The sequence below is a fragment of the Carya illinoinensis genome, chromosome 7, assembly GCF_018687715.1.
Source record: "Carya illinoinensis cultivar Pawnee chromosome 7, C.illinoinensisPawnee_v1, whole genome shotgun sequence".
NCBI lineage: Eukaryota > Viridiplantae > Streptophyta > Magnoliopsida > Fagales > Juglandaceae > Carya > Carya illinoinensis.
In genome coordinates this window covers 33,357,658-33,384,658 of record NC_056758.1, presented here as the reverse complement: position 1 = coordinate 33,384,658, position 27,001 = coordinate 33,357,658, and the positions used below count along the sequence as shown (strand labels likewise).

Below are 27,001 nucleotides of genomic sequence, written 5' to 3'. Positions count from 1 at the left end.
TAAGCGTTTTGGTAAGAAAAGGAAACTAGATCCGAGGTACGTCGGCCCTTTTCAGATTCTGGAGAGAGTAGGGTCTGTCGCCTATAGGGTTGCTTTGCCAGATTATTTTAGGGATGTTCATGATGTCTTCCACGTATCATCCCTGAAGAAGAGCTTTGGGCAGCAAGAGCCTCGCTTCATCGACCCAGCAGGTATTCAGTTGCAACCGGATCTCACTTACGAAGTTGTTCCGTCGCAGATTTTGGATTGGAAGGAGCAACAGTTGAGGTCCAAGACGATACCTTTAGTTAAAGTGGCTTGGGGAGATCCGTTAGCTCAAGACTTCTCTTGGGAGCGAGCAGCGGACATGAGGGAGCAGTACCCGTATCTGTTCGAATGATGAAGGTATGTATTTTAATCTTGATCTCAGTTGGTTTATGAGCGTTTATGTGGCTTGCTTTAAGTTGGTGGTTGATTTGCAATTTCGAGGACGAAATTGTTTTTAAGGAGGGGAGGATGTGATGACCCGCTTTTAAGTGTATTTTCGCTGAAATAATTGTGTTTATTTTAATTAATATATCAGTTATTTTATTTTAATTTAATTGCGTTTTAAAAAATTGGGTTTTAATTTAATTTAATTTATTTGAGGTTGTGTTTTATTTCTTTAAGTTGTTTTGTGGTTTTAATCTTTTTTGGCGGTTTGTTTCGTTTTTCCGGAGTGAGGATTGGACCTCATCTCTTTTCACATCTTTTTCCTTTTTTCTCTTTTTCCTTTTTTCTTTTTCCCTTCTTTTCCTTTTTCCTTCTTTTTCTTTTTTTTTTCTTTTTTTCTTTTCTCTTCCTCTCTCCCGCGTTCGGACCCCCCCGGTGCTCTCTCTCTCTCTCTCCTCCCTCTCCCCCGCGCCGGCTCTCTCTCTCTTCCAGCCCATCGCCGTCCGGCCACCAACCGGACCCCCACCGGTCCCAAAAGTTCCCCCTCCCTCCGGCGCACCACCCCTCCGAAAGCCACCCCCAATCGGCCGGCCATTTGGCCGGAAAAAACCCAACAAGGCCGCATGGATTTCACTCCGATTTGCCGCCGTCGCTCCACCTCCGGCCACCATTTCTTCACCACTTCATCACCGACTCCTTGCCGTCCTAACCCACCCATTTCCGGCCTCCAACGACCACCGGAGCAGCTCCTACGAGCTTGTTTTCCGATTTGCTATTTTCGGCCATTTCCGGCGATTCCGCCGCCACCCACGGCCGTCCGTCGTTTCCAATAGCTTCATAACCATCCCTAGACCATTCCCTATCAATCTCGTGTCCTAGTTTGTCCCCGTTCAAAAGTGGGTTTTTCAGACCCACGGCCACAGTGAATTTTCACTGTGACGTTGCTGTTTTTCCGCCATTTGCAACGCCGCTTGCTTTCTAAAATTGCCGTATAGCGCTGTAAGTATTTTCCAAACCCTATTTTCAGATTTTAATATATATTGCTCATTCAAATATTTACTGTTGTTGGTTGTTGATTCCGGACTGAGTCCAAGGAGTTTCGGGGGTCGGATGGATGGAGGACGGAGTTGTCTGTTTAATTGATTTATGTTGGTTGGTTATTTTATTATGCATTGATTTGGCATTTCATGGTGCATGCATGTGTGTTTTTGTTCACGTGTGAAAAGCCTGTGTATTGGCGTGAGTGGTTTTACGGGTGCGTGTGTATCACGAGCCCAAGCCGGGATGGGTTATTATCTCGGTGGAGCTCCTCTAGTCACTCGGGAGCGGAATAAACTGAGTGATGTCCCCTGAGTTGTCGAGAGAGATGACGGGAGCGGGGCTAGGGGATGCTTGGCTACGAACGCGCCGGGCGCGGAACTGGGCATCGCCCTACTCACCGACTCCGTGGTCCTTCGCTGGCGAGGGCTAGAGGATGCTTGGCTACGCACGCGTGGGAGGCGCGGAACTGGGCATCGCTCGTTAGGTGTCACATGCGTGGTGGTACTCTACGGTGTGACACTGGAGCCAGGGTGTGCGGGTGACCCCTAGGGGAGGTCATGGTGCATACGGTTAAAATTGGATAATGGTTTATGAGGCCAAATGGGACTTTTGGCGTGGGCCAGATGGACTTCTGGCGAGATATTGGACCGGATGGACTTCCGGCGAGATATTGGGCCAAATGGACTTTTGGCGGCCAAATGTGACTTTTGGCGTGTTTTTCAGAAAGGATATGCTTTTGGGCCAAATGGGTTTTTGGCGTGTGTGGAAAACTTGGGTTTTTATGGGCTTTGTGCATTGGGCATGTTTCATGCATTTATTTGAGTTTTATGTGTTTTTATCTGGTAGTGTTTGGGTTTTACTTACCTGCGGTACCATTCGTGGTTCCGTAGCTTTTGGTGCAGAGTTAGAAGACGAAGAGGAGGAGGCTGAGCCCGAGGATGCGGCTCCGCCGGGTTGCTGATGCTATCTTTTATATTTGTTTAAAACTGTATTTGTGCTTGTAATATTTTATGTACGTAGGTTTTAAACAGCTTGTATTACGTTAAGAGAAATTCTGGTACTTAGTTTGACTTTCGTTATCCGCTGCGTGTTTCTCTGTACACATCTGTTGCCTTGCACACACTCGGCACCCGTCGATGGGATGGTGACCCGGGTTGTCACCATCCGAACGTCTCAATTTCCCCGTGTTCGGGCGTGGAGATTTTGGGAGCGTCACAATTACCACTATCATTTATAACGTATAATATTCTACGGAAAAAAGATATACTTTTCAATTTTGAAAGATTGCGAGCGAGATAATATAAAGAATAGTTTTATTATATATAAGTAAAGTCGCGTACTAATCTGCGTATAAATATTGATTCATTCATACTTAAAATTTAAATTAATACCGTTTTCAATAAAATTTACTTTTTGACCAATTATATCAAATTGGTGCACGGATTAATGTATAATTATATTTGTAACTATATTTTTCCTATAAAGAAAGAGTTATATTGGTCATGCAAAAAAAGCATGCAATTCTGATGAATTGGAAAGGCCTTTGCATGGAGTACTCTTCTCCATTTTCCTTTATCTTTAATGGGTTTGGATGTTTCTCACGCAATAAACACGCATGCTTCATCATTATCATCACTTCCCACCATCAAATTGAATTTGCTCATCCTCTAAGCTCATATGGGTCTTATTCTTTTTGTATGGAAACTCGATCACCGGACATCTTGCCCCTAAAAGGAAGGGCGGTGACATTAGGCCGAAAGGTACTTAATCTATTATGTCAATAATATACTTAATTATAAAGAGGACTTTGCCTTAGTAATGAATTTTGATCGTAGCCTCTGTTAATCATACTGACTTCTATCCATTTTGACACATCCTATATAACCATTATTTTCCTTATTTGGAAAATTTGACCTTTTATTCTTTAAACAGGTACCTATTTAAAATAAAAATAAAAAATATTTTAGCCACAAAATAATTACATAAAAGTAAACTCACAAATTGATGTACTTGATGTTATATATCAGATTGTAAATTTAATTTTATTATAAAGTAGATTTAACATATTCCATAAAATTACATCAATTTATATGTTTATTTTATATAATATCTTTGTATCTGCAGTAATTCTCATTCAAAAACTAACTTGATTTAGTATAATATATCAGATTATAAAGTTAATTTTATTCTAAAATAGATTCAATATATTACATCAAGTCATATCAATTTATGAATCTATTTACATAAAATCCTTTAGCATTATTTTATAAAAAAAAAAAAAAAATTGAACTACCAGATTTATAATGACCTCCCAAGTTAAAGGATAGAGTGGGCTAATCAAGAGATTCGATTCAAGTGGACCGTCATGTCTATCCTAGATGTTAGTGTTGTAAAAGAAAATTTTGGGTATCGCAGGCTCTTCGGCTGATTCTTGACTTTTCTTTTGTGGAAAACTCTTCAGTTTAGTGGACAATAGCTGCAAAGCCCTCTCCTTCACTTTTTCTATATATTATCTATATTTTTTAAGACTTTATTATAACTAATAACTATTGAAAAGATCACAAGTATGAGAATCCTACGACCATCTCTCTTAGCTATTATAGGAATCCTGATGAAACCATGAGTTAAAAAATCAGAATAGGAGACACAACAAAGGATTTCGTCAAAGGCCATTCGAAAAAAGCTACACAATCTCGTACTATTCACACATTATATATTTTTTTAATTTTTTTCTTTTATCAAATATTTAATATGTGGATAATGAATAGAAGAATTTAATTAGTTTAAGAAAAATAAACTTGATTTTTTTTAGCATTTGTGTATTTTTTTAAATATTAAAAAAAAACACATACAAATAATTTAAAAAATATTGATCGGTACACTTCTTCAATGTACTAAGTATTTTCCTTTTATCAAACGTGTTAGATCCATAATTTTTTGATCCATTAATTTAACGATGAATTTTCATTTCATATAAAAAGTCGAGGAAACATTGAGATATCACAAGTTTTATATACTTTACAAATTTATATTTATTATATTGGTGATTGGTAATTTGTAAAAATTTCAGTATAAAATTTATAATGTGATTAGCAATTTAGCATCTTCTCAAGAAGAGGATTTTATAGTTGTATCAACTTCTCGTAGGTTGTCAAAACAGTTGATTAATTGTCTTAATACGTATTAAGGGCCAGAAAAATGCTACTCTCAAGTCTCACCAATAAATATTTTTGTTTTATTTAATGATTTAGAAAATATTTTCTAATAATATTGTGATTTAAAAAATAAATAAAATTAAGAGTATAAAAAAATAAAAATAAAATAAAAAATTTCCCCTTTTCGGACCCATCTCGTGGGGTAAAGGGTTAGGGGAGAAAAATTGGGAAACTTGAACCCGACGTGAATCGAACACGCAACCTTCCGATCTGGAGTCGGACGCGCTACCATTGCGCCACGGATCCACCTGTTGTTAAGTCTTGAACTTAATTTATTTGAAGTATTACCTTCAAATCTTCTCGCCAACCAAACGACTCCCCTGGAGCCTGGAGGAACGAGTGAAAATGAAATGATCGATAGTTCTGAGATCTTTTTAATTTTTCACGAAGGACAAATCGCCCCTCTCGTATGATACAGACAACGGTAATCCTCAGAAACCCTATCCTTGAATCACTGTATAGGCACTGTAACTTATAAATGGCATCAACCGGAACTCTTCAATTCCATCCCATTTCTTTCCGGGTAGGCACTTCCATTTCCTTTTCTTTCTTTATGGAGTATTTCGCTCGTAATGTAACCCATATTCCTGATTTGGTTAAACTTTTCTGCTAATCATGGATACGAAGCAGCCAGTTTGGGGTTCGAAGCGTTCGAATTTAGTTGAACTCAGAGCAGATATTGGGCTAAGTAGTGGTAGGCCGAGCAGAAACAGACTAAAGATCCACCGGAAGTTGTTTTTACTGAGAGCGGTTACCGATTCTTTGAGTTGCGGGGGAGAGGACCACAGTGACCGAGATGAGGCGGTGGTTAAGAGTGAGAGAATTTCCGTGATTGTAAAAGACCGGCTAACCAAATTTCAAGGGATAATCAGCTCTTCCCCTCCCGTTGTTTTTGTGGTAACACTTTGTCACTCTCTCTTTCGCTTTCAATTCTTTTTCATTGAAATTGAAAAACCAATGTGGGAACGTTGCTGCTCGATGCCTTTTTGGAATATTCAGTTTCTCGTATCAATGGTCGTATAAATTCTTTAAAGGGCGCTGGTTACCGGATTCTTTGTGCTTGGTATTGAGTACTGATGAAGCCGTGGCCAAGACGGCAGCTGTGGGATGCCTATAGGTTATAATGTAGTAAAAATCTAAACTTTATAATTAAGAACAACTATTATAATTTTGAAAACCCTACAACAAAGTTACCCTCGAAAACCTAAAAGTTCATAATCCAATTTATAACACCAGCAGCCCTATCAGTTAATGAATAAATTGATCAATTTTAGATTGTTTGAAAGTATGGAGTGGGTTGTGACTAGTGGGTTGATTCTGTGTTGGTGAAGGTGGTAGTTTTGAGGGAGATGGTTTATGCATGTGTATTATCAGAAGTATGTGGTACTGTTGATATTGAGTTTCTGCCATGGGAACTTCAGTCATTTTAAGATTTTATTTATTCTTTCTATTTGAAGAGTAAGCATTGGCTATTTGTGCACACGTTTACTGGATTTCTTTCATGATCTCAGATGAATAGATACAGAGGGAGTAATTTTGCTATAGGTTTATGTATTGTGATTGCATTTTTGGTAATCGGTGTAAGATTATATGCCACAAGGAAGTCGAGGGAAAGCCGTCCTGGCTCTGTTGCTGATCTTGTCAGACGTGGCCAGCTAAGATCTGATAGAAGAGGCATGTATGATCCTAATCCTTAACACCTTCCTTCTGTTTTTGAGCTTTGAATTGTAAAAGTGGTATGCATGATGATTGATGTGATCCTAAGAGGGGTTTTTTCTATATGAAAATGTACCTTTAACTTTTTGTCTCAATAAGCTGGTTTTAGATCCACTTCTAGGTTTCTAGTCATGACATTCTCTTTGCACAAATAATGATGTGCTATTTCTTGTGGATTTCACTCAGTTCAAGGCCTCTCAAGTATGAAGATCCATTCAATAATCCGTTGGTGAAAGTTGGGAAGGGCAATTCAACCATCGAAGTGTGTGGAAAGGTTTATCGTTTAGCCCCAGTAACTTTGACGGAAGAGGAACAAGCCATCCACCAGAAGAGGAGATCACGAGCATACCAGTGGAAGAGACCTACAATTTTTCTTAAAGAAGGGGAATTGGTGCCTCCTGATGTTGACCCTGATACGATTAGATGGATTCCTGCTAATCATCCTTTTGCAACGACAACTAGCGACATTGATGAAGACTTGGCACAAAATAATGTGTATCAAAAGCATGGTGTTCCATTCCGTATTCAAGCTGAGCATGAGGCATTGCAGAGAAAGCTTGAAGGACTACAAACGGTAAGTACTAAGGACTATGGTTACTAATGGGAACAGGGAATAAATCTAAGTTCTATACCTTAATAGATTCACCAACTTTAGGGGGGTGGTTTCTTCCTATTGCATTTTGAAATGATATGCAGTATCTTGGATTTTGCAAACCTAGGTGTAGTTGAATAGTTTATAGGAATAAGCTAAAATGGTCATTGTCAAAAGCATGTTTCCTTGCATATATTAGCTCACAGCTCTACCCAGCATCCATCTACCTACAGGTATAGTTGACCGTAGAAGTTGTTTAATTAGCTAGGAACTTGAATTTAATTGTATCTATTCTGCGTTATGTCTTTGCATGTGTGAATTGACGGGTGATTGTTGATTGCTAGGGGGCATAAAATGCCCTTCCAACATGTTCCCTTCCGATTCTTTGTTTTATTTTTTTCTTTTTGGTTTATGGCAGGAGCAAAAATTCAATAATTTAGTGATAGATCCTAGAAATGCTAAAGATTTTGAGAGACCATTCAAGGACCAGTCAAGGTCAGATGAGCAAGTAGAACAGAGCTCTAATAATCAAACGGGTGAGTCAATGCCTCCCAAAGAAAATCGTGCCCCAATTTCATTTGAAAGCAACTCATCCTCCGAGGAAACGCAGAAACTTTAAGTTTGCATATGGCTTGTACAAATACTGCGGCCATTTGCCAAAGAGAGCAGCTGAGCGGCAAACATTGTATTTCTGAGATTTAACGTAGCAAGTCCAGATATTTCTATGAATTTTATTCCAAGTTTTGGACTTTATGAAGTCCGGTCTGTAAATAGGATGAAACTACATCGCTGTTCTACTTGGATTGCAATGTATTTCTGTTGATAGCCTTACCTGCCGTTGCTATCCGCCCCGCCCCCCTTAAAGGTGTGAATCGTCTACAGAGGTGGAGACTGGAGTGTTGATGTGTAGGTAACTATTCTGTCTCCAATCCAATATACCAGGGCCCAGAGTGCAATGCAGAGGCCACGATCTCTTGTGAGGAAGATCTCAGAGCAAAGACCCATTGGCCATGATGAAACAGCAGAAATATCATCTGTCAGGCTTGATACATAACAGATGAAAATCATCTAAAAAATTTTCCTAAATTTGAGGATTTAAGTAAAAATGAGATGAATACTTCAAATAATTTACACATCATTGATTAATGTTTGGTGTGGGTTTTTAGACAACATTTGCTGATGACATGTAAACTTCTAGAACAATAAATGAGCCCTCTGGCAATTGAATTGCAGGAAAACTCAAGGGTCCATGAAAGAAAGAAAGAAAGAGCACAAGAAAGATGGTTGTTTCTACTTTCTACAACTGCATGCTATGAGAAAATGAAAATCTAACCGTCAAAGGGAATTATTGCAGTCGAAGAGACCATTAGCTTAAAGAAAAAGGCTATTTGCACTTATAATTTTTATTTGCATAACAATACTTTGTGACGTATTAGTTATTGATACATTGAAAATTATTAAATTTAAAATGAAAATTTTGAATTTAAAAAGAAAACTGATAAAATAGATCTTGTATGTAAAATTGTAACTATATGTATTATTATTTTGAACTAAATATATAGCTTACCGAGCCCGTTAATTCATGAAGAATGGCCTAATATCCCTTCACACGTAACGGAATATCTTATGAGAAATGATTTATACAGTTTTAAGATATATAAAGTTTGCATACTCATTTTTAAAAAAAAAGGTAAATTTGACAATTTTTTATTTTAAACGAAGGAATTCATTTTTTGCAAAGAAAATACTGACTATACTGTAACCCTAATTCCCAAATGCTAAAAAAATATATGTACTTCGATGTTCACACGCCATGCATGTTGTTTCCAACTTTCTGCAGTTTGCACATGCATCGTGAAAATTATGATTCAGTACCCTTTCTCTATCCTTCTGAATTAAATTCTATAGTTACATTGATTTTTTTTGGTCTACAGCTATATATGTGATCTCAAATTGTTTACGATCATCACAGTTCATGAGAAAATAATATGAGTTACGAGATAATTTGTTTACAATCATCACATAGAAATAAACTCAAAACGGACTTCATCTGATCTAAATTTTTTTGAGAAAATGATCTGATTTAAATTTAGAGATGACAATTGGTAATATTTTAATAATATTTTATTTAACCTTAAACTTTTATCTCAACTTATATCATCTCAATTCATTAATAACCATTTGTAGCATAGGTAAGAAGTATTCCGCATCCCCGCCTAGCTACTCTGGGTTGGGGATAGGCCTTAGAGAAGAAATTATAAATACCTTTCAATACTTTGTGTCTAGAGTACTTCACTTAATTTCTTTTGTGATATTAGGTTTTGTTGATATTTATCATGCACTTTTAAGAACTAGACTTTTGAAGAATCTTTTCATTCTTCTGTTATCGTAAGAAAAGATGGTGATAAAATGATTACAATTATGAGTATTCCCTTGATTTTGTTAGGCATAGGTGCTTTTCTTATACATTCTGATATTATTAACTATTATGTGTCCGTCTAGTTCCTTATAACACAATGGCATCTCTCAAACATGTCAGCATTCTGGTCGCATCGCGTAGAGTTGTTTCCTCAGGTTGGGATGTTAAAGCTGGCCGAAAATTAGCCAAATGTTTTCTGAACAATACAAGAAAGGAAACAAAAAGTACACAAAATATGCATTATATTTATTGGGTGACTCAATATTAATGAATTTAATCACTTTATTTCATAATATAAGGTGCATTACAAACTTTATATAGATTACAAATGCAACAAGATTGTGTTTTCTATCATCAAATGGGATTGAGATTCTCTATAATTTCTTGACCCAAATAATTCTATAATTTGAGAGAGATAAAGACATAGATTGTAAACCCTACGGTATTATATGTTGCCTGTGATTAATGAGGAGACGATATTAAGTATAGTAAAGTTCATATATTATGTGTATCTCTCTCCGAATTATTGAAAGTATTTAAGTTAGAAAATTATAGAACATCTCGATCCATCGCAATGTTGACAGAAATCTACTTACAAACAGCATCAAATCTCACCCTCTGTAATTTTTGTCGAATTCCTTATGTTGGGAAAAAAAGAAGCGATGTTGCTGATTATGGCAATTGGCAATGAAAGGAATTTGCTCTATATGTATGTGGATTTAAACAAGAAAGACTACTACTGTTCTGCAAACTTGACGTCTGGGTTTCTCATGGGTTTGAGCCACATGTCGGCCATCACTCGTGAGGAAATGCTCCAAAACAAATCTTGCCCTTTTGCCTGAACGTGTTTCCCTTTCTTCCCTGCTTTCCCCAATCCATGTGCAACCAGCCATTGAATTGCGGTCAGCCTCTGTTTCTCTGTATCCCATGCATTTCTTTTCCCACTCCTTACCTTCAAACCCCCAACATACAAATTTTTTATTTTGAATCTCTTTTCATCATCATAGTCATCTGCCTCGGTTGCAGCACAAGTGGCTTGTACAAGTGCAATCACAGGCCCTCCAACTGCCTCATGCCGCCTTATTGGATCCCTCAACTGGATCAGCACTGCTATTATGATATCTGCCGCTCCATCTCCAGTCTCGCCATCAGAAGTAGCCAAGCTCTGTTTTTTTATCCAATCCTCCAGTGGTACAGCAGAAGCCAGGGGATGGTTTTGATCATTTCCAACAGGTGCAGCCTTGCTGTTGAGTGGAGAAACGTCAAATGGAGCTTCTTCGTTGGCCATTTCGGCCTGAATTTTCAGAGCTTCGACTGCCGTGGCCTCGATCTTCTGCATTGAGAATGCCAGAACCTCCTCTGCTGTTAATGGTTCCTCATTCACATTCCAAATCCCAGTCGAAATCCTGTCTTTCCTACCTGTACTCATCGCGGTTGCCATGAGCTTTACCGCAGCGATTGTACGAGCCGCACTTGAGCTAGCGCCTTCCTTGTTTCTCCCTTGGATGATTGCAGAAGCAATTCCTTCAAAAGCTATCTGTTCTGAAGTTTTACCCATCAGATCATCCAAGGGCATCAGAGAAAAGATCTGAGAGCTAAGTTCATCAAACCCCATAGCTGCCATCCTCAGGAACAATTCAACCCCACTTGTGGATTGACATGCCGGCAAGACAAATGGTTTTGATATTTGCATGGCTAGCTTTGGAGAGTCTTTCCTCGCAACTTCAGTATTAAGAGGATTCATGGCAACTAAGTAGCCTCCATCCCTTGTTTGGACCACACAGCCTAAGCCCTTGCCAAGATCTGAGAGGTACACTTTGGATTCGGATTCGGATTCTGTACAATCCGCGGCTCCTTCAAGCTGGAGGGGGGGAATTTCATCAGGTTGCTTGAATTTATGATTGCTACTTTCCTCCTCCTCAAGCAACTGAAGAAATTCCCTTGTCACGTTTTCTTCGTCTGCGTCCAGTCTTTGCGAATCTGTTTCTTCCTCTGTCTTGACAATTTTCTCGTCTCCCATCATAGACTCGAGCGCCTTTATTTGTTGAGCAATTGAATCAAGTTCGGTCAATCTTATGAGATGTACCTGATCATGCACAATCTCTTTGACAACCTCGCTTGAAACTGATTTTGCTTCAGTTGACTTTTCCGATTGCCGGTCTGCATCATCCTCTCGTTCTTGAACCTCAACGCCTTTATCCACGACTTCAAAGTCAGGAAGATCAAGATCTTCCATCTTTGTTTCTGATTCTTCCAACTTTGGAACAGAGGGAGCTGGTTCTGGCTCTGGCTCATCGAGATTCAAATCATCAATTCCTTGAAGTTCTGCCGTTGCTGCTGTCTGTGAAGGAGTCCAAGGTTCCTTTCGGCTTGACAACCTTGGACTAGGGACACTGAAGGATGTCTTCGACTGCTTGCGTGCAAAAGAAGAAGCATTCTTGGCTTTGCCTGACCTTAAGTCCTCGGCCTGACTATAGATTTCAATCCCTCCATCTTTCTCCATAATCTGGAACCCCAGTTTCAAAACCAGTTCTCCTCCTTTTGCCTTCCCTGAAAGACTGAAACTTGTGTCCCACTGCCGAATCCGTGTGCCTTCGTAGCTCTTCTCCACTGATTCCTGAATTAGCTGGCTCAAATCCACAGAGCTTCTCCCGAAATCAAGCTCCACAGCATCAACTGCAAACACATATATCCAAAATGGCCGTGGCTCAAATTTCAGCGGCTTTCCGGCACTCCCCGAACCGCAATAGACATTGCACCTAACGAATAATGTCTCTTCAAAATCAGCAGCTCCCTGAGAGACCCTTGATGGCATTGTATGAACCGCTCCATCCTTTGTTTCCTTCTTTCTAACACAGATTGAGAGCCGAAGGCCATTCATTGAAGCTGGAAGGCCCTGGACCGAGACAACTTCGACAGAAAACAAGCAGCTCAATTTATGCATTCCAATATGAGAAAGAGCTCTTATTGGTTTCCAGTTCCAAATTCCCTTCTTCTCAGCTGATGAAGTTGCTCTTTCATCCAACCTCTTGACTTCCGGCTGGTTCGCTATCTGGGCTCTATGATTATTCTCGTTTTCGTCATTAGGCTTTGGCCGGGAACGCCATGGAGACAAGGACAAACGTCTTCGTATCTTGTTACTGGGTTTCTCCTCGATTTTAGCCGGGGCAGTCGCATCAGCGGACGGAATTGAAGGAACTGAACTTCGAGGTAGAGCGAGGGAGGCAGTTCTTCGAGTGGTGGAAATATGGGATTGGTAAAGTGATTGGCTGAGCTCCTCTAGTTCTTCCAAGAGCTGATTATTGGCTTTCTTCCCGCCGGATAATTCAGCTGCCATGGCTGAAGAATAGGCAAGCAAAGAAGACGAGATTGATGCAACAGTAGATGGTGTTGACGATATTGAAAATTCAAGCAGAAAGTTGGAAATTGGAACGGAGGAGGAGATAAGCGGTTCAGAAGGTCGAATGGTTATGAGGTGGAGAAACTGCCATAAAAATGGTTATGAATGTGGCAATGGTTGGTTCTTTATGAACCAGGAAATTGTGTGAAGGATAAGAGATGAACGTTTAGTGTTCCCTCTCTCTCTCTCTGTCTGAAAATGACATGATTGGAATTTAGTGCCCATCTCCTCACACTCATTTTATTTTTTTGTTTCTGGTGCGCTGTATTTCTTGCTCATATTTCCAGCGAAGCTTCCTTCATATCTTCACTATTCTCCTCCCAAGGGTTGTTCTATTAATTACCTTGACGTGACAGGGCTTTCTTCTGAGTTCTAAGTTTTGGATGAATCCGATCTGTGTTTTAAATAATTTCAAAATTTTTTTTTTAATCGCTCCTAATCGATAATCCACGGAGATTTCCAGATGAGGTTCACACTAAGTTGGCAGCATCCTGTGGCAATAGACCCAGCCAGCTCAGCCTCCCTTCAAATACCATACCAGTTACTATTTTCTCAATTCAAACGAACGTAAAGATTCATTATTGTAATAAATGAATGCCCATGTGTTTAATTTAACAACACTTTATGTCGCATCCATGCTAAAATAATGTCTTTTGAGTCTTTTCCTTTCGTTTCGGTAGAGAATCATAAGCTGTTGTAAGCATGAGATAATGATCTCTATAGAATGTTCAGAATAATGCACAAAATTTTGGCACTTTTGCTGGACTTGGATTCGTCGGAGTTAATCTTGATGTTCTCCTTTTGGATGTGAGAGGGCAGAAAGCGTGGACCTAGAGCAAAATTCGGAAAGGTAATTTAATTGATGGTGGGGGGTCCTAAAAATGTTGCAAAATTCAGAAAACTTTGGGTGTAGAGAGACCACGGGGAATGGTGTAGAACAAACAAGAGAAAGCAACAATGGAAGCTGCCTCTTGAGCAAATTGTGTTAGTGTAGAACAAAAGAAAGCTAACACTGGAGAGTTTAGTCCCAAAACGTGTAAAAGTAGTGCGATTTGGAGAGTGGTCGTGGTCCTCCTCTGTTTTTGGAATGATAGAATTAATCAGATCTCGTGCAAGAGGGTGAACAATGTGTTTCCCTTGAGAAGACGCAACATGGGAGGGACTCCGAATTAAAACCCATCATCCTCCAGAAGAAGTTGCAACATTTTAGTGGTACATGAGGGAGGTGACAGTCGAAACATGGAATATATAAATTATGAAGATTGGACTTCTACATGTTTGATATTCCTTTTAATTTCATGTAAAATATAATCTTGAGTTCAGAATATAAGAACATCCACATTGGTTTCATTAAAGTCATCTTCAAAATTTGATAAAAAGTATAAATTTTTCATAAATCTAAAATCTTCCTATCCATAATCTCACATTGAATTAGCTATTGGATTCATCAAAATAATAATATAATATTATTTTTTAATAATAATATATATATTTTTATTTTGCAATTAAACTAACTATATGTACATTAATAATTTAATTTGATATTTAAATTATTGATTTCTAACTAATTTCATTATTATGCCTGATAAATTAAAAAATATATATATATGTAAAAATTAAAAAATGTCATCATTATGCCCAATAACATTCATACAAATTAAGTAGAAGGTATGAAGAAAACTGAAAAAAGAAAAGGATAGAAGTTGGCCATTAAAATGTAGTAAAATAATCTTTAATGAGTGTATAGTAGCCTTTCAAATTTGAAGGAAAACTCAAAAATCCTGTAACTCAAAACTTCCCATTGTTTGTTTACTGAGACCAATGCAGCTCTAATTTATATAGATTCATCATTTTGTGCATTTGGCTTGTCTTTTGATAAAGCCAATACTAATGCTCTAAGACTAGTTGGAGGAGAGATTGTGTCTGATGCATCACGTTGTAAGACATATATCTCTCATTTAACATTTTCAGATTTTAACAATAACTTGGTCCAAACAGATCAACTTAAATCGAAGAAGCTTTTTTAAACTACCATAAGATTCGGAAACAATATCATAGAGATTATTAGGAAAATAAAGATAAAGAAATTTTAAAATCACAATTGTTTTCCAATAAATAGTTTAGATGAATATTTTAAAGAAGATATAGTGTTGAGGAATAAATTTTATATTACTTATAGATAAGATCTTAGACATGTTTATAAATAATGAGTAACTCTTTTTTATTGAACCGATTTTTTGAAATCAATTAAGTCTATGAATCTTTTTATAAAATGATGTAATTCTATGCAAGTCTTCTATATAAAAATTGTAAGAAAGCGTATCGAAAATACTTCAAACGCAATATATTGAATTGGCTCCACAAGTTTGTTTAGTTTAGCAAAACGTCAAACATCTCCTCTTAGTAATGAAGTATATTATATAGTATAGATTAGAACAATACTCAATATATCTATAGTCCAAATATTATTTTAAGAAAAAACAAAATAGAGAAATTTGACAAATTTAGAATGCCGCCAAGAATTATCTGAATGGGGTTATATATAGCCACCATCCTGTACGGCTGTCCTTTAGCTTTCACTCTTACCATTTAAATGGCATTACGCATAGTTATAAGTCATGCGTTACAAGCCAAGTAATGTTACAATGCTGGAGAGGAGGTTCAGCCCACGTGGCCCCTCCATCTAACAAAGATAAATATTACGAAAAAGTATATATTTCTTTTTTGAGAAATGTTACACATCATCTTATACCACACACTTTATATATTAAAATAATATTTTTTTTTTTTATTTCATTTTATTCTTATTAAACTAATTAAATTATTCTATTTATCATCTACACATTATATATTTATTATAGAAAAAATAAAAAAAAAATTAAAATAAATGTAGTGTGTGAAGTGTAAGGATGATAAGAAGAATTTTTTTTCTTTTTTATATGAAGTCCCAACTTTTCTGTAAATAAATAATAAAAAAAAATTGTTTAAAATTCGCGCAGTTGAAGCTTGTCACTAACCTTGGTCGCAAAAATGCCTCGGGCTTGCTTCAATGTGGGCTTTTAACCAATTTTTTTTTTTTATTTCTTTTTTTGCCCTTCTCCGGTGGAACAAAAAGGGAACACCTTGCAATATTGTACTATCGAGATTCGATCCAATCCAATGCCGCTGAAGTCTCTGTAGAAAGTCGAGATCGAACTTGGAAGAAAGAGCGAGCAATAGCAATGGCGTTTATGAGGGGCGAGCCACTGGTGACGAAGCTGGCGGTTTTGGCCAAGTACGTGGTTCTTCCGGGAGCCATGGTCGCTGCTCTCATCTACTCTCCTCCAGATTACGCGTCCTCCTCTAAGTCCGACAAGTCCCAGAAATAAATCAGTCCCCCTTTTCTATTTCACCTATCGGTGCGTCACATGCTTTTACCTCCTCTTCTTCTTCTGTAGGGTTAGGGTGTACTTCTACTTCTATTATGCGAATAAGTCCCATTTGTTGATTGATTTCCAAGATTTATTTGAGGCTGTGATTGTGTGGTAATGGATATTGTGGCCCAAGGTGAGGGCTTTGAATTGAGCATACACGCACATGTGTTGGGGATTCTAAAGAATTGAAATCCGTAGAGAATTGAAAGTGAAGCCGATGCGATTTTAGTTGCTGATTATTTTATAGAATTTTGGGTTGCCTTCGTTTCCAAGTTGTAGGCATATATCTGTATAGTCGCAAATGCTTGGTTTTTTCCTGTACAATCGCTACACTTTGTGCTGATGAAATAATCTTGTTTTGGTGAACCACATAGAATGGGTACTTGATAGTATTTGCGTTGCCTTGCCCTTGTTAATGATATACGACTAAATGCTTGCTTTTCTTCTGAACACATTAAGTTATAAGTCAAGCTGGTATATGGGTTACACGTGTAATATGCAAGAGTCAGTTATATTAGTTAGTTATCACTGAATGTATATAAATAGAGACTTAATTCATGTAATTGATCACTGAAGTAATACGATACAACTTCTTTCTCAAGACTCTGTCTTTCGTTTCTCTGTTTCTTGCACAATCAAGATTCTCTGATACGGTATCAAAGCAATAAACTCTGATGACTTCCGCATCAAATCCTGCTTTTCTGCTTGAGGATTTTTCCAACCTTATTTTCTTCATCATGGAGAAATCCCTGGTTCCATTTTTGTTTCTCAGCCATTAAATGGTGAGAACAATTATACGTGGAGCAGATCAATGTTGACAGCTCTCAATGCCAAGAACAAAACGGGTTTTGTGGATGGAACTTTCTCTCGACCTGCAGATCAATCTGATCCATTGTACATTTTGTGGTTTCATTGTAATAATATGGTCCTTTCATGGATCCTTAATTCTCTTACAAAAGAGATTGGTGCCAGTGTTATTAGCACTTCAATTGCTGAAGAAGTTTGGAGGAATCTGAAAACCAGATTCACTTAAGGTAATGGTCCTAGCTTGTTTCAACTCAAGAAAGATCTTGCTTTGTTGACCCAAGATCAATCTTCAGTAAGTTCCTATTACACGAGATTGAAAGCTGTATGGGATGAGTTTTCTTCTGTGAAACCAATTCCCTGTTGTTCTATATTACAACAAAATAAACACGACAAATTTTGTTGAGGAGGCATTTCCAACTCTGTTGCCACCTGCCAACCAACCTAAGGTAAACAAAAATATTGTTTTGAAAGTTATTGATGATTTTATTCAAAAAGGAAAATTGCAAGAGGAAAACCTAATTAGACACAGGAAAGGATATGAGGGAATCATAAAAACCAAGCCCATTAAAATCTATAGCAGCTAGCCAAAGAAACATAGTATTGAAGAGGAATATTTAAGCTCTTCCATCGTCAATCCGCAAAATTTCTACCCTTCATTTCCCTCCAAATTCTCCACACTAGCTAGGCAATTTGTGAGCTGTCATATTGATATAGCCTCTCCTACTTGCTAAAAGATTTCCTATCCTTCTAGGTATAACCCAAGCCAGCTGAATGCTACCAAAAATCTATCCCACAAAGCTCTAACAATCTCACAATGAAGCAAGAGATGCTTTCCCATGTTCATATGATGAGCATGACACTAGTTCATACTAGTGTGTAGCAAGGGGGGGGCTTTCTTGCTGGTTTTTCAGTGGGTAGCAATAGTAATATTAGTATCATTTCTCACTTACTTTTTGCGGATGACACACTCATTCTTTGTGATGTAGATAGTGGCCAGATTCGAGCCCTAAGGGCGTTGTTTTTGTGTTTTGAAGCTATATCAGGGCTCAAGGTGAACTTGGAGAAGTTGGAGTTGGTCCCGGTGGGGGACGTGAGCAATATAGCCTCGTTAGCGGAGCTATTGGGTTGTAAAATTATGCCCCTTCCTTTAAAATACTTAGGACTTCCCTTGTGAGCACCTTATAAAGCAATGAGCATTTGGGATGGAGTAGTAGAGAAGATTGAGAAAAGATTATCGGGTTGGAAGAGGTTACACTTATCAAAAGGGGGAAGATTAACTCTCATTAAAAGCACCCTATCCAATCTCCCCACCTATTATCTTTCCCTGTTCTCTTTACCGGTGAAGATGGCAAATCGGATAGAGAAGTTGTTCAGAGCTTTCCTGTGGGGAGGCATGGGGGAGGAATTCAAGTTTCACCTTGTGAGTTGGCAAAGGGTGACCTGGCTGATTGCGAATGGGGGGTTAGGGGTGCGAAATTTGAGTGTGTTTAACACGGCATTATTAGGGAAGTAGTTGTGGAGATATCATTTGGAAGGGAACTCACTGTGGAGGGAGGTCATTGATCAAAAGTATAGTTGTGCGTGGGGGGAATGGTGTTCTTTAGAGCGTAGGGACGTCATATGGAGTAAGCCTGTGGAAATTCATAAGAAAGGGATGGAATGCTTTTGAAAAACATCTAAAGTTTGAGGTGGGTGATGGAGCATGAACCCACTTTTGGTTAGGTGCATGGAGTGGGGAGAGTTCTCTTTTTACTACATTTCCAGCAGTATTTAAATTGGCTGGAAATCAGCAGGCCTCAATTTCAGAAATACTATGTCTTGTCAATGGGACGGTAACTTGGAATATCACTTTTACAAGAAATGCGCAGGATTGGGAACTTGAAGAGCTGGTAGATTTTTACAGCTATTTGTATTCAATAAATCTAGGCGTCAATGGGGGGAGACTGTATGTTGTGGACTCACACGGGGAGTAAAAAGTTTACTGTTAAATCTTTTTATAAGGCCTTGACAATCCAACAGCCAACTTTCTTTCCGCGGAAGAGTATATGGAAGGTGTTAGTACCTTCTAAAGTTGCTTTCTTTATTTGCACAGCCGCTCAGGGGAAGATTTTAACGATTGATGACCTTAGAAAGTGAGGTATGGTTGTCATGGAGTGGTGCTATATGTGCAAAAAGACTGGGGAATCAATAGATTACTTGCTTTTACATTGTGAGGTGGCTGGGAAGTTATGGGCTGGACTTAGTAGAACTGGGCTAAATTGGGTTATGCCTAGGAGTGTGGAGGAGGTACTTGCATGCTAGAATAGACCACACAACAGCGCTCAACTGGCAGCAGTGTGGCGGATGATGCCCTTGTTCTTGATGTGGTGTTTATGGTCGGAAAGGAATGAGAGGTGCTTTAATGATAAGGAGTGTGGAGTGGGCGAAATCTGGAACTTTTATGTATTCTCTTTGTTTCAATGGTTTTTTGCTATTGTTCGAAAGGGCGGGAATGTTCATGAGTTTCTATTTTCTTTATAGTACACTAGAATGTAACTAGGTGTCTCACTTTGTATACTCCCTGTGTACTTGGGCATTGCCTAGTTTCTTCATATTCAATAAAGATAATTACTTATCAAAAAGAAATAGCAGCATATGCTGCCATTTTAAAAATCATGTTCTCATGTACTTCATAGCCTGCAAAGATATTTTGCAGATGACAGATGCAGAATTTTCAAGAATTATGCTGTGAACCATTGGAATCTTTGGAATTATGTCTTGTATTAGGATTAAGGGCTACTCAAACACTGTCTTTCTACTTGGAATGTGGAAAGCATTGTTCACTTTCCAACTGCATTTTATTTGCTGCTTACTGTTCCCTTTTTCTTTATCTCTTCTTTGCTCTACAATGAAGGGCCTCTTACTTTGGATGTGGGGAGCTGCTGTCCCTTTCTTGTTTCTATTTGTAAGTATGTAAGTATTTCTGGTTTATGATTCATGACTCTTTGTATTTTTTTTCACTTTCTTGCAGGGTCATCTTCACTTGGCATGCATGCTTGTAAAGGTCCTCTCTTAGACGAATGGGGTATGTAATAATTTCATGATAGAATAATTGTTGAGTTTTAGAATGTAGTTATTTGGAGTGATGAGCGCATCTAGCTTTTGTTTGAAGAACTTTAAGAAGTATCTTTGTTCTTTCCTTTGCTTTGCCCACAACTAAGCATTATCCAATCAGTACAAGTATAGCCAGGTTCCATTTTAACATTGTGGAATATATGTATAATTATATAAGATGGCCTGATTTTAACTTTGCAGAATGTATGAGAACTTAAATATAATAATAGTTTTGATTGGTTAACATGGTATATGAATATAAGTTTCTGTGGAGAGTAGTTTATGCATTTTCAAATATTTGTAATGCTTTGATATTTTAAGGAGTAGCTCACGCATTGTGGAGTACGAGTTATGACCTACTGATAAGTGATAGCACTATTTTCGAATTGAAGCATGTGCATATGGCCGTACGTGACACGCATCTGCGATGTTAATGATAAACTGTTTTTAAACCCAAGTTGCCTTTTTGAGGTTCTGGGATCTCAGGGTTCTGAATATGTAATTCGGAAGTAGCAAACTTCGGACTAGCTGAAAGCTTTTGGTAGGACGCACATTGGAATCATTTCAATACTATATTTTCAAGAGAGGAAACTTTTTCCTTTTTATACAAAAGAAATTAGGAGGGTCGTCAAATGGCATGCTTCTTCACAGGAATATGTGAAATGAAGCATTGAAAAAAATGCAAGTAATAGGGGTGCTTTCATTATTTTTGGATCAGACAGTGCTTCACGGTTCACATTCATCGTGAATATTGATAGCCTGCCATCTGAAAATCAGTCTAACTATTTGGGTTGGAAGGCTAACCGATGACTTCAACCGTAATTTCAATTACATTGATCAGGGTCATACTCAATGGGCTGAGTTTAGTCGTTTAGTCGTGCCAGCTTGATGTATTAACCAGACTAAAATGAAGGCGGCTCTTCGGTGTCAAGACAAGCATAGCATTCTTCCAAACGCTTTGTGAAAGTGGCTTGGGTGACTTTATTATTGTGTATGAATTACCGACCAGCAAAAAGCAAAGCTCCTACTAAGCTAATCTCGTCTCACATTTATTTACACTAGTTTGGTTGGAACCCAAACCCCCTATTTTGAAGTCCCAATGATATACTCATTTTGTCACTAGGTGCTCAAGCTAATGCCATCCTTGCTACCAAAATTGGGTCACCTTTACCATCTCCCAGTCACCACACGTGCGTGGAGACGTGGGGGTTTGAGAAATAATATTTGCAGTGGTGGTTGTGCAAGTGGTGTGCAGTCGCTTTAAAAAAAATGAATTAATATGAGATCCATATGAAAAAAAAAATTAACTTTTTAATCGTAAACTTCACTTTTTTTTCAAAGTGATTGTGCCGCGTTTGCAATTCCATGACTGTATGTAATATTGCTCGTGGGGGTTTACATGGCTTTTAAGCATGAAATGAAAGGGCAAAAGCTTCCCTTAGGTCGGGGTTTATGCCTTTTTCTAAAGAAAAATTTAATTTTAAGTATAATTGCGTATTAATATGTGTATTAATTTAATATAATTTGTTAAAAAATAAATTTTATTAAAAATAGTATTAAATTAAAATTTAAATATGAAAAAATCAGTAGAGAATAACCATATGCGTATCTCAATTGGAATAACCATATGGAATATGGTACACAACTTTTTTTTGAAGAAAATATTAATAGCAGTCACTATTCATCACTGCATACTATACACCTTATAAAAAATATTTATATATCTTATAAAAAATATTCCTATACTATAAAAATTTATAAATGTGTAATGTGTAATATAAGTAGTAGTTGATGGATAGAATTACTCTTTTTCTTGTCCAACACGGTCTCTAATAACCATATGCCGGCGTTACAACTGAGATCTGGCGTTAATGGAATCCTCCTAATACTTTCGGAAACTTGTCTCCCCGACCAGAGCCTACGTTTGCGTAGGGTTAAAGGAGACCTCATCATTAAGGGCCAACAAATACCACAACAGAACGCATGCGAGGGAACCTGATCACATCATCAATTGTAAACAAAGATGACTCAAATATAACACCTTCAATCCCATCCATGCATCACATCAAAGAGAACCTGTCCCACTCCAACATATATATCGCACAGGACGTCGAATATCCAACCTATAATGCAGCCAAACATGGAGAAAATTGCAAAAGGAAATCGACTTTTGTACAATAATAGTAATAAAACAGCGCTCCTCAATCTTCAGCTGCAAAAACTGTCTAATACATTTGGGTGCGCATGGATGGACACTATGGAGGTGGCTTTCTACATATATATATATATAGAAACGGTACATACACATCAGATTGATAGGTTCTGAAGATACTATAAGTCTATATGTATATCTAAACTAATAATATAAAAGTTGAACTAGAAGAATTTTTAAGCACTGAAGCCCAAGATTCTCCGGGGATCCTGTTTGGATGATCCGACATGAGCTAAAAGCCAGTCCTGTTGAGAGCAACTGAATTGGACAGGGCATTAACAGGGGCATCTATAGCAGGAGCAGAAGCAAATGCTGAGAGCCCCAACAAGCCACAATCAATTTCAACGAGCAAGGAATTTTGATATTGATTTGTGCTTGTGTGAATCCTGTCCATCCATTGCAAGTTTGCATCGGCCGGCATTTGGACGTTGGAAAAGTTTGCCTCTGTCTTACACTGTTTCTGAATTGTGATCTGTTCCTTATGAGTACTGCAATCTTGATGTGAGAGCAGGGACTTGAAGAGTATCGACGGTAATGGTGACTGTGATGGGTTGTTGTTGGTGTTTGTGTTTTGGGTTGTTGCAGTGGTGGTGCTGGTAGAGAAGGAAGGTAGGAAACCATTTATTGGGAATAGGTTGGATTGGGAGACAACTGGATGTATTAGGCTTTTGAGGCCATCTTGGTTATTTATCAGAAGAGAGTTTTGGAGATCCTGCAATTGACATTCTAATAGTGTATTTGGAACTTCTTCTAGCAATGGAGGCAAGGAACCACTGGTGGCCGATGAAGCAGCTTCCAAGAGGTAGTTTTGTCCTTGAAGAAGTGGGTTTTTCTTCTCCCCTTTTTTGTGAAAAATCCTGCAAATCACCCATTCCTCCTGCAAAATGACCATTTCACAAACTTTAAAGTACTAGCAAAAAAAATTATGAGTGGATGCTCCCTGAATTTATTTCCAACACACTTATTTAAGTAAAAACCCAAAATATTGCTGCAGTTGCTGTTCACGCCAAATAGAGCTTGTTAAATCACGCAAGTCACATCAAATTGGGGGTAGACAATCCAACTCAACGTGGTCTGATATTCAACAAATGAAATGGCAAAAGGTCAACCCAAAAAGTTACAAAAGAAAGACTAGGACCCAGTTGCAGGGTGATAGCTTGTTTCCCACGGCGCACGTGTCGGGGAAAGTTGTGGTAGGGGTCCATTTATACCTTACACGTGTGACGGTAGGAGAAGTCACCATCAAGGCGGTACTCGTGCATGACCCACTTAGTCTTCTCGCCACGTGGGGCCCTGCCCTTGTAGAAAACCAGGGTCTTCTTCATCCCAAGTAGGGCTCCACTGGACGCACTGTAAACTTCCCTGTCTTTGCCTGTGGCTTTCCAGTACCCAGCTCCGGTTGCTCTGTTCGTTCTTAAACCGGTCGGGTACTTCCTGTCTCTCAAGCTGAAGAAGTACCACTCTCTCTCTCCCATCTTTGCCACATCTGAACATGCAAATAACAAATCAACGCATCAGACATGTTAATTACAGTTAATCTGAAGAACCGGCTACCGCATTAACTTTCAGTCCACTCTCTCTCTCTCTCTCTCTCTCTCTCTCTCTCTCTCTCTCTCTCTCTCTCTCTCTTTCTGAATGCACATTTATTTATGGTTGAGATATGCTTATCAGAAGGTGAAAGGGTTTTGCAGATGGTCTGGCCAAAAATATATGGTGGGAGATTAAGCTTCAACGGGACAGTCAGATTTTAGTGTTAATGGTGTGTGCGTGTGTGCGCCGGAATGATAAATAAACGGGACAAAACCTCGTCTTAAACCATTAATCTAATCTATGACATGCACTCTTTACTAACTACGTACAAGCAAATATTTTGTTCTATAGTTTCCTTAAAATCTTTTAAGTAATTTAGTAGGTCACGGAGTTAGTTCTTAAAGGGCGATCGAATTCTGAAAAATTAATTTGTGGGATTTGCAAGACTAACGACAAGGATCGATCAAATAAGAGGACGTCACTATAGACCATGATGGTAAAGCTTAGCAGATATTGGTCATTTGATTATTCTTACTTACACTTAACCCAGAATGAGAAAACAATTATTCCAACAAAAAGTTTAGAGAAGTACTTGCTAGTACTTTATTATCTTCAAAATACTCTCATGGTAATATGATCAGGAGCTAATCATGCAGGAAATATACATGAAGAAAGCTATATATGACTGCATCATCATTACCTGGGGATATTTATGCGTATATATATAGCATGCTTACCTGGAAGCTCCCAGGGCTCACATCTGTTGAGGTCAACTTCTGCAATATCGACGCCGCAGAAGCTCCCATTAAACACCTTGGAAGCAAGATAAAAGGTTATGAGCTCTTCGTCGGTTGGGTGAAACCTAAACCCCGGTGGAAAGCCTTGCTCACTTATGTCTTCCCCGGCGAGCTCACACAGAACGTCTTCCATTGTCAACATGTTTTCACAAAAGTAGTTTAAATTTGTATGTTTCCCAAAGAGGTTTGACAGTGTAGTACTGAATGTTTTGGTGGGTGAAAAAAAGAGCGATACTTATGAACGAATGAGGTGAAGTGAAGGGAAATGCTCTTAAGAGACGTAATATATAGGAGGACGAAGCGCTGAAATCGAAATAGAAGGAAAGCTAACCGAGGGAGGGAGTCGTGAGAGGGATGGATTTTGCATTCATAGAGAGGGGCCTAGACAGGCGCACCTGAAAGGCTAACCAAATAGGGAAAAAAAAAATTGAAAAGCTGGGTAAAAATGCAATAAACCGACAGATTTTGGCGTTCGTACGTGCGGGTCACTGTGTGTGCGTGCGTGCCTGTGAAGGTCATGTAGTAAATGTAAAGTTGATTGCAGAGATGAGATTTATGCGTGCGTATGTTAGCATATATGTTTGGAGCCTTGGAGTTTTAGGGTCAGCCTTTCTTTGAGAGAGGTAACACAAGGGAAGCTAGCATTCAGTACTCCATCTGAACAGTGAGATGATCATCATCAGCTTCACCAAATCCTTTTCATTATGAAATATAATAAAAATATATTATAATTACTGTATAAATGTAATAAAATAGTAAATAATTGTCGCCAGAAGTTCATTGTGGTTGCTCTCAAGATGTGACAAGATTTACGTCATCAGGTAGACCAAAGACTCTGGTTGCCCGTCTTCTCGATCGATGCACACTTCTCCACATGATTCCGTGCCAATTAGAGCCGATGGAGCTATTCTCCATTTTTCATAATTCCCTTCACAAACTTTGGTGTCACTGTGTTTATTTTTATTTCATTACTTTCATTGTTTTCAAGAATTCATGACGAATATCCATGCATTAATATTCTATTACTGGACGTGTGAGCACCACGCATTGGTACGTACCCCTCTGATCTATGTTCTTCAAACGATGATAAAACTAATTATCGCTATCAGTACTCTCTCGATCGTAGTAACTCTTCGCCGAAATCGATCTACCCAACCATTTTGACTAGTTGACCATCAACGCGTGCGAGAGTTATAAGATTCTTTCCTGATCCATGATAATGGAATAGTCCACAGCATGTGTTCTTCGCTATCCAAAGTTGCGGAGTTGGAGATTTTCTGGATCGCTACAACTCCTTCAAAATCAATGCAATTCTATCTATTTACTGAAACCGTACTTTACGTGTGAGAGTGCTGGAGAAATCCTGGGTAGCACTGATCTTGATCAGGGAATACCAACTCAAATAACCCTTCAGGAGGTCACTGGCAATAGATCTTTCAAGCTGATATCATCGGGTTATTATTTAAGATAAAAGGAAAATTGTAAGACGAATGATGACAGCGTGTACTGTAAAAGGAGGAATAACTTAACACGGATTTAAAACTTGCTCCCTCTTTTGACGGGAACGTAATGAAAGGCGTCGGCGTTGCACGTGTAGCATGATGAGGTAATTAATAATATCGTCTCCATTTTCATTGACTCTGACAAGTAAAAGATAACAGCAGCGCCCATGAATCGATCTACCGCTCCTCTGAAATAAAAATCTTACATAAGCCTACAATGCCTACCACAACTCTGATCGATCCTGTCTCTGACATTTTTTTATTTTTTGCCCTTTCGGATAGGGACCTAGCACTCTTTGTTGAACAGAACGAGACCCTTTAGACCTTAGACCATTGATTGGTATTGGCCTCGAGATTTGCACTATTATAGCTTGGTAGAATATATCTCAAGAGCTACCTCTTTTTTTATTTTTTTCTCCGCAAGTAAAAATTTCATAAATAACAGTTACAATATATAAATTTTAATGAGATTGAGTCCCTTCCCGCCTTTTTAAAACTAACAGATTATAACACAGAAATAGTAAAAAAAGATCTGGAGACAAAGTATGGCTCTCACCTAATTCTTAGAGATTGTTTGGTGATAGTTTTTATATAATCTGATAAATAAATTATAGAACTGCGGTTAGAAGCAGCAATAAAGAATTGTGTGCTGCAACTTGCTGGTCTAAATTGGTTAGATGAAACTTTTACATCTATTTTTACTCAGTCCTTGATTAAGGAAAACGAGAATATAAGATAGCAACCAGAAATTATATCGAGTACTGGCGAGGGGCAGACACCGTCGAAGACGGCACACATGCACGCACCACACTTAGAGTGGAAAGAAAAGTCAAGCGTCCCGAAGATGCCACGT

At 38.3% G+C, this 27,001-nt stretch overlaps 3 protein-coding genes, 1 long non-coding RNA gene and 1 other non-coding gene across 6 annotated transcripts; 2 read left to right on the top strand and 3 right to left on the bottom strand.

Annotated features, from left to right (window-relative positions):
• Positions 1 to 4,841: 4,841 nt before the first annotated feature.
• Positions 4,842 to 4,913, bottom strand: TRNAW-CCA. The gene has a single exon. It is a non-coding gene; the product is annotated as a tRNA-Trp (tRNA).
• A 43-nt stretch (positions 4,914 to 4,956) lies between these two features.
• On the top strand, positions 4,957 to 7,806 carry LOC122317516 (protein MULTIPLE CHLOROPLAST DIVISION SITE 1). 2 transcript variants are annotated; one of them, XM_043134640.1, is made up of 5 exons: positions 4,957 to 5,091; positions 5,298 to 5,564; positions 6,179 to 6,345; positions 6,570 to 6,957; positions 7,394 to 7,806. In XM_043134640.1, exons 1-5 carry the CDS (start codon positions 5,077 to 5,079, stop codon positions 7,592 to 7,594), a joined length of 1,038 nt encoding a protein of 345 aa, XP_042990574.1. In that variant the 5' UTR covers positions 4,957 to 5,076; the 3' UTR covers positions 7,595 to 7,806. The 2 variants fall into 2 exon arrangements, with proteins under 2 accessions (XP_042990574.1, XP_042990573.1); XM_043134639.1 differs by having other exon boundaries at positions 5,015 to 5,190.
• Positions 7,807 to 9,917: 2,111 nt separating this feature from the next.
• Positions 9,918 to 12,973, bottom strand: LOC122317514 (protein PLASTID MOVEMENT IMPAIRED 1). Its single transcript, XM_043134638.1, has one exon. It carries the CDS (start codon positions 12,729 to 12,731, stop codon positions 10,131 to 10,133), a length of 2,601 nt encoding a protein of 866 aa, XP_042990572.1. The 5' UTR covers positions 12,732 to 12,973; the 3' UTR covers positions 9,918 to 10,130.
• A 2,772-nt stretch (positions 12,974 to 15,745) lies between these two features.
• Positions 15,746 to 20,358, top strand: LOC122317513. The gene is made up of 2 exons (XR_006244491.1): positions 15,746 to 16,192; positions 20,025 to 20,358. It is a non-coding gene; the product is annotated as an uncharacterized LOC122317513 (long non-coding RNA).
• A 1,843-nt stretch (positions 20,359 to 22,201) lies between these two features.
• On the bottom strand, positions 22,202 to 25,041 carry LOC122315012 (protein CUP-SHAPED COTYLEDON 3). The gene is made up of 3 exons (XM_043130687.1): positions 24,587 to 25,041; positions 23,531 to 23,805; positions 22,202 to 23,196 (listed from the first exon to the last, which is right to left on the bottom strand). Exons 1-3 carry the CDS (start codon positions 24,786 to 24,788, stop codon positions 22,552 to 22,554), a joined length of 1,122 nt encoding a protein of 373 aa, XP_042986621.1. The 5' UTR covers positions 24,789 to 25,041; the 3' UTR covers positions 22,202 to 22,551.
• Positions 25,042 to 27,001: the final 1,960 nt, after the last annotated feature.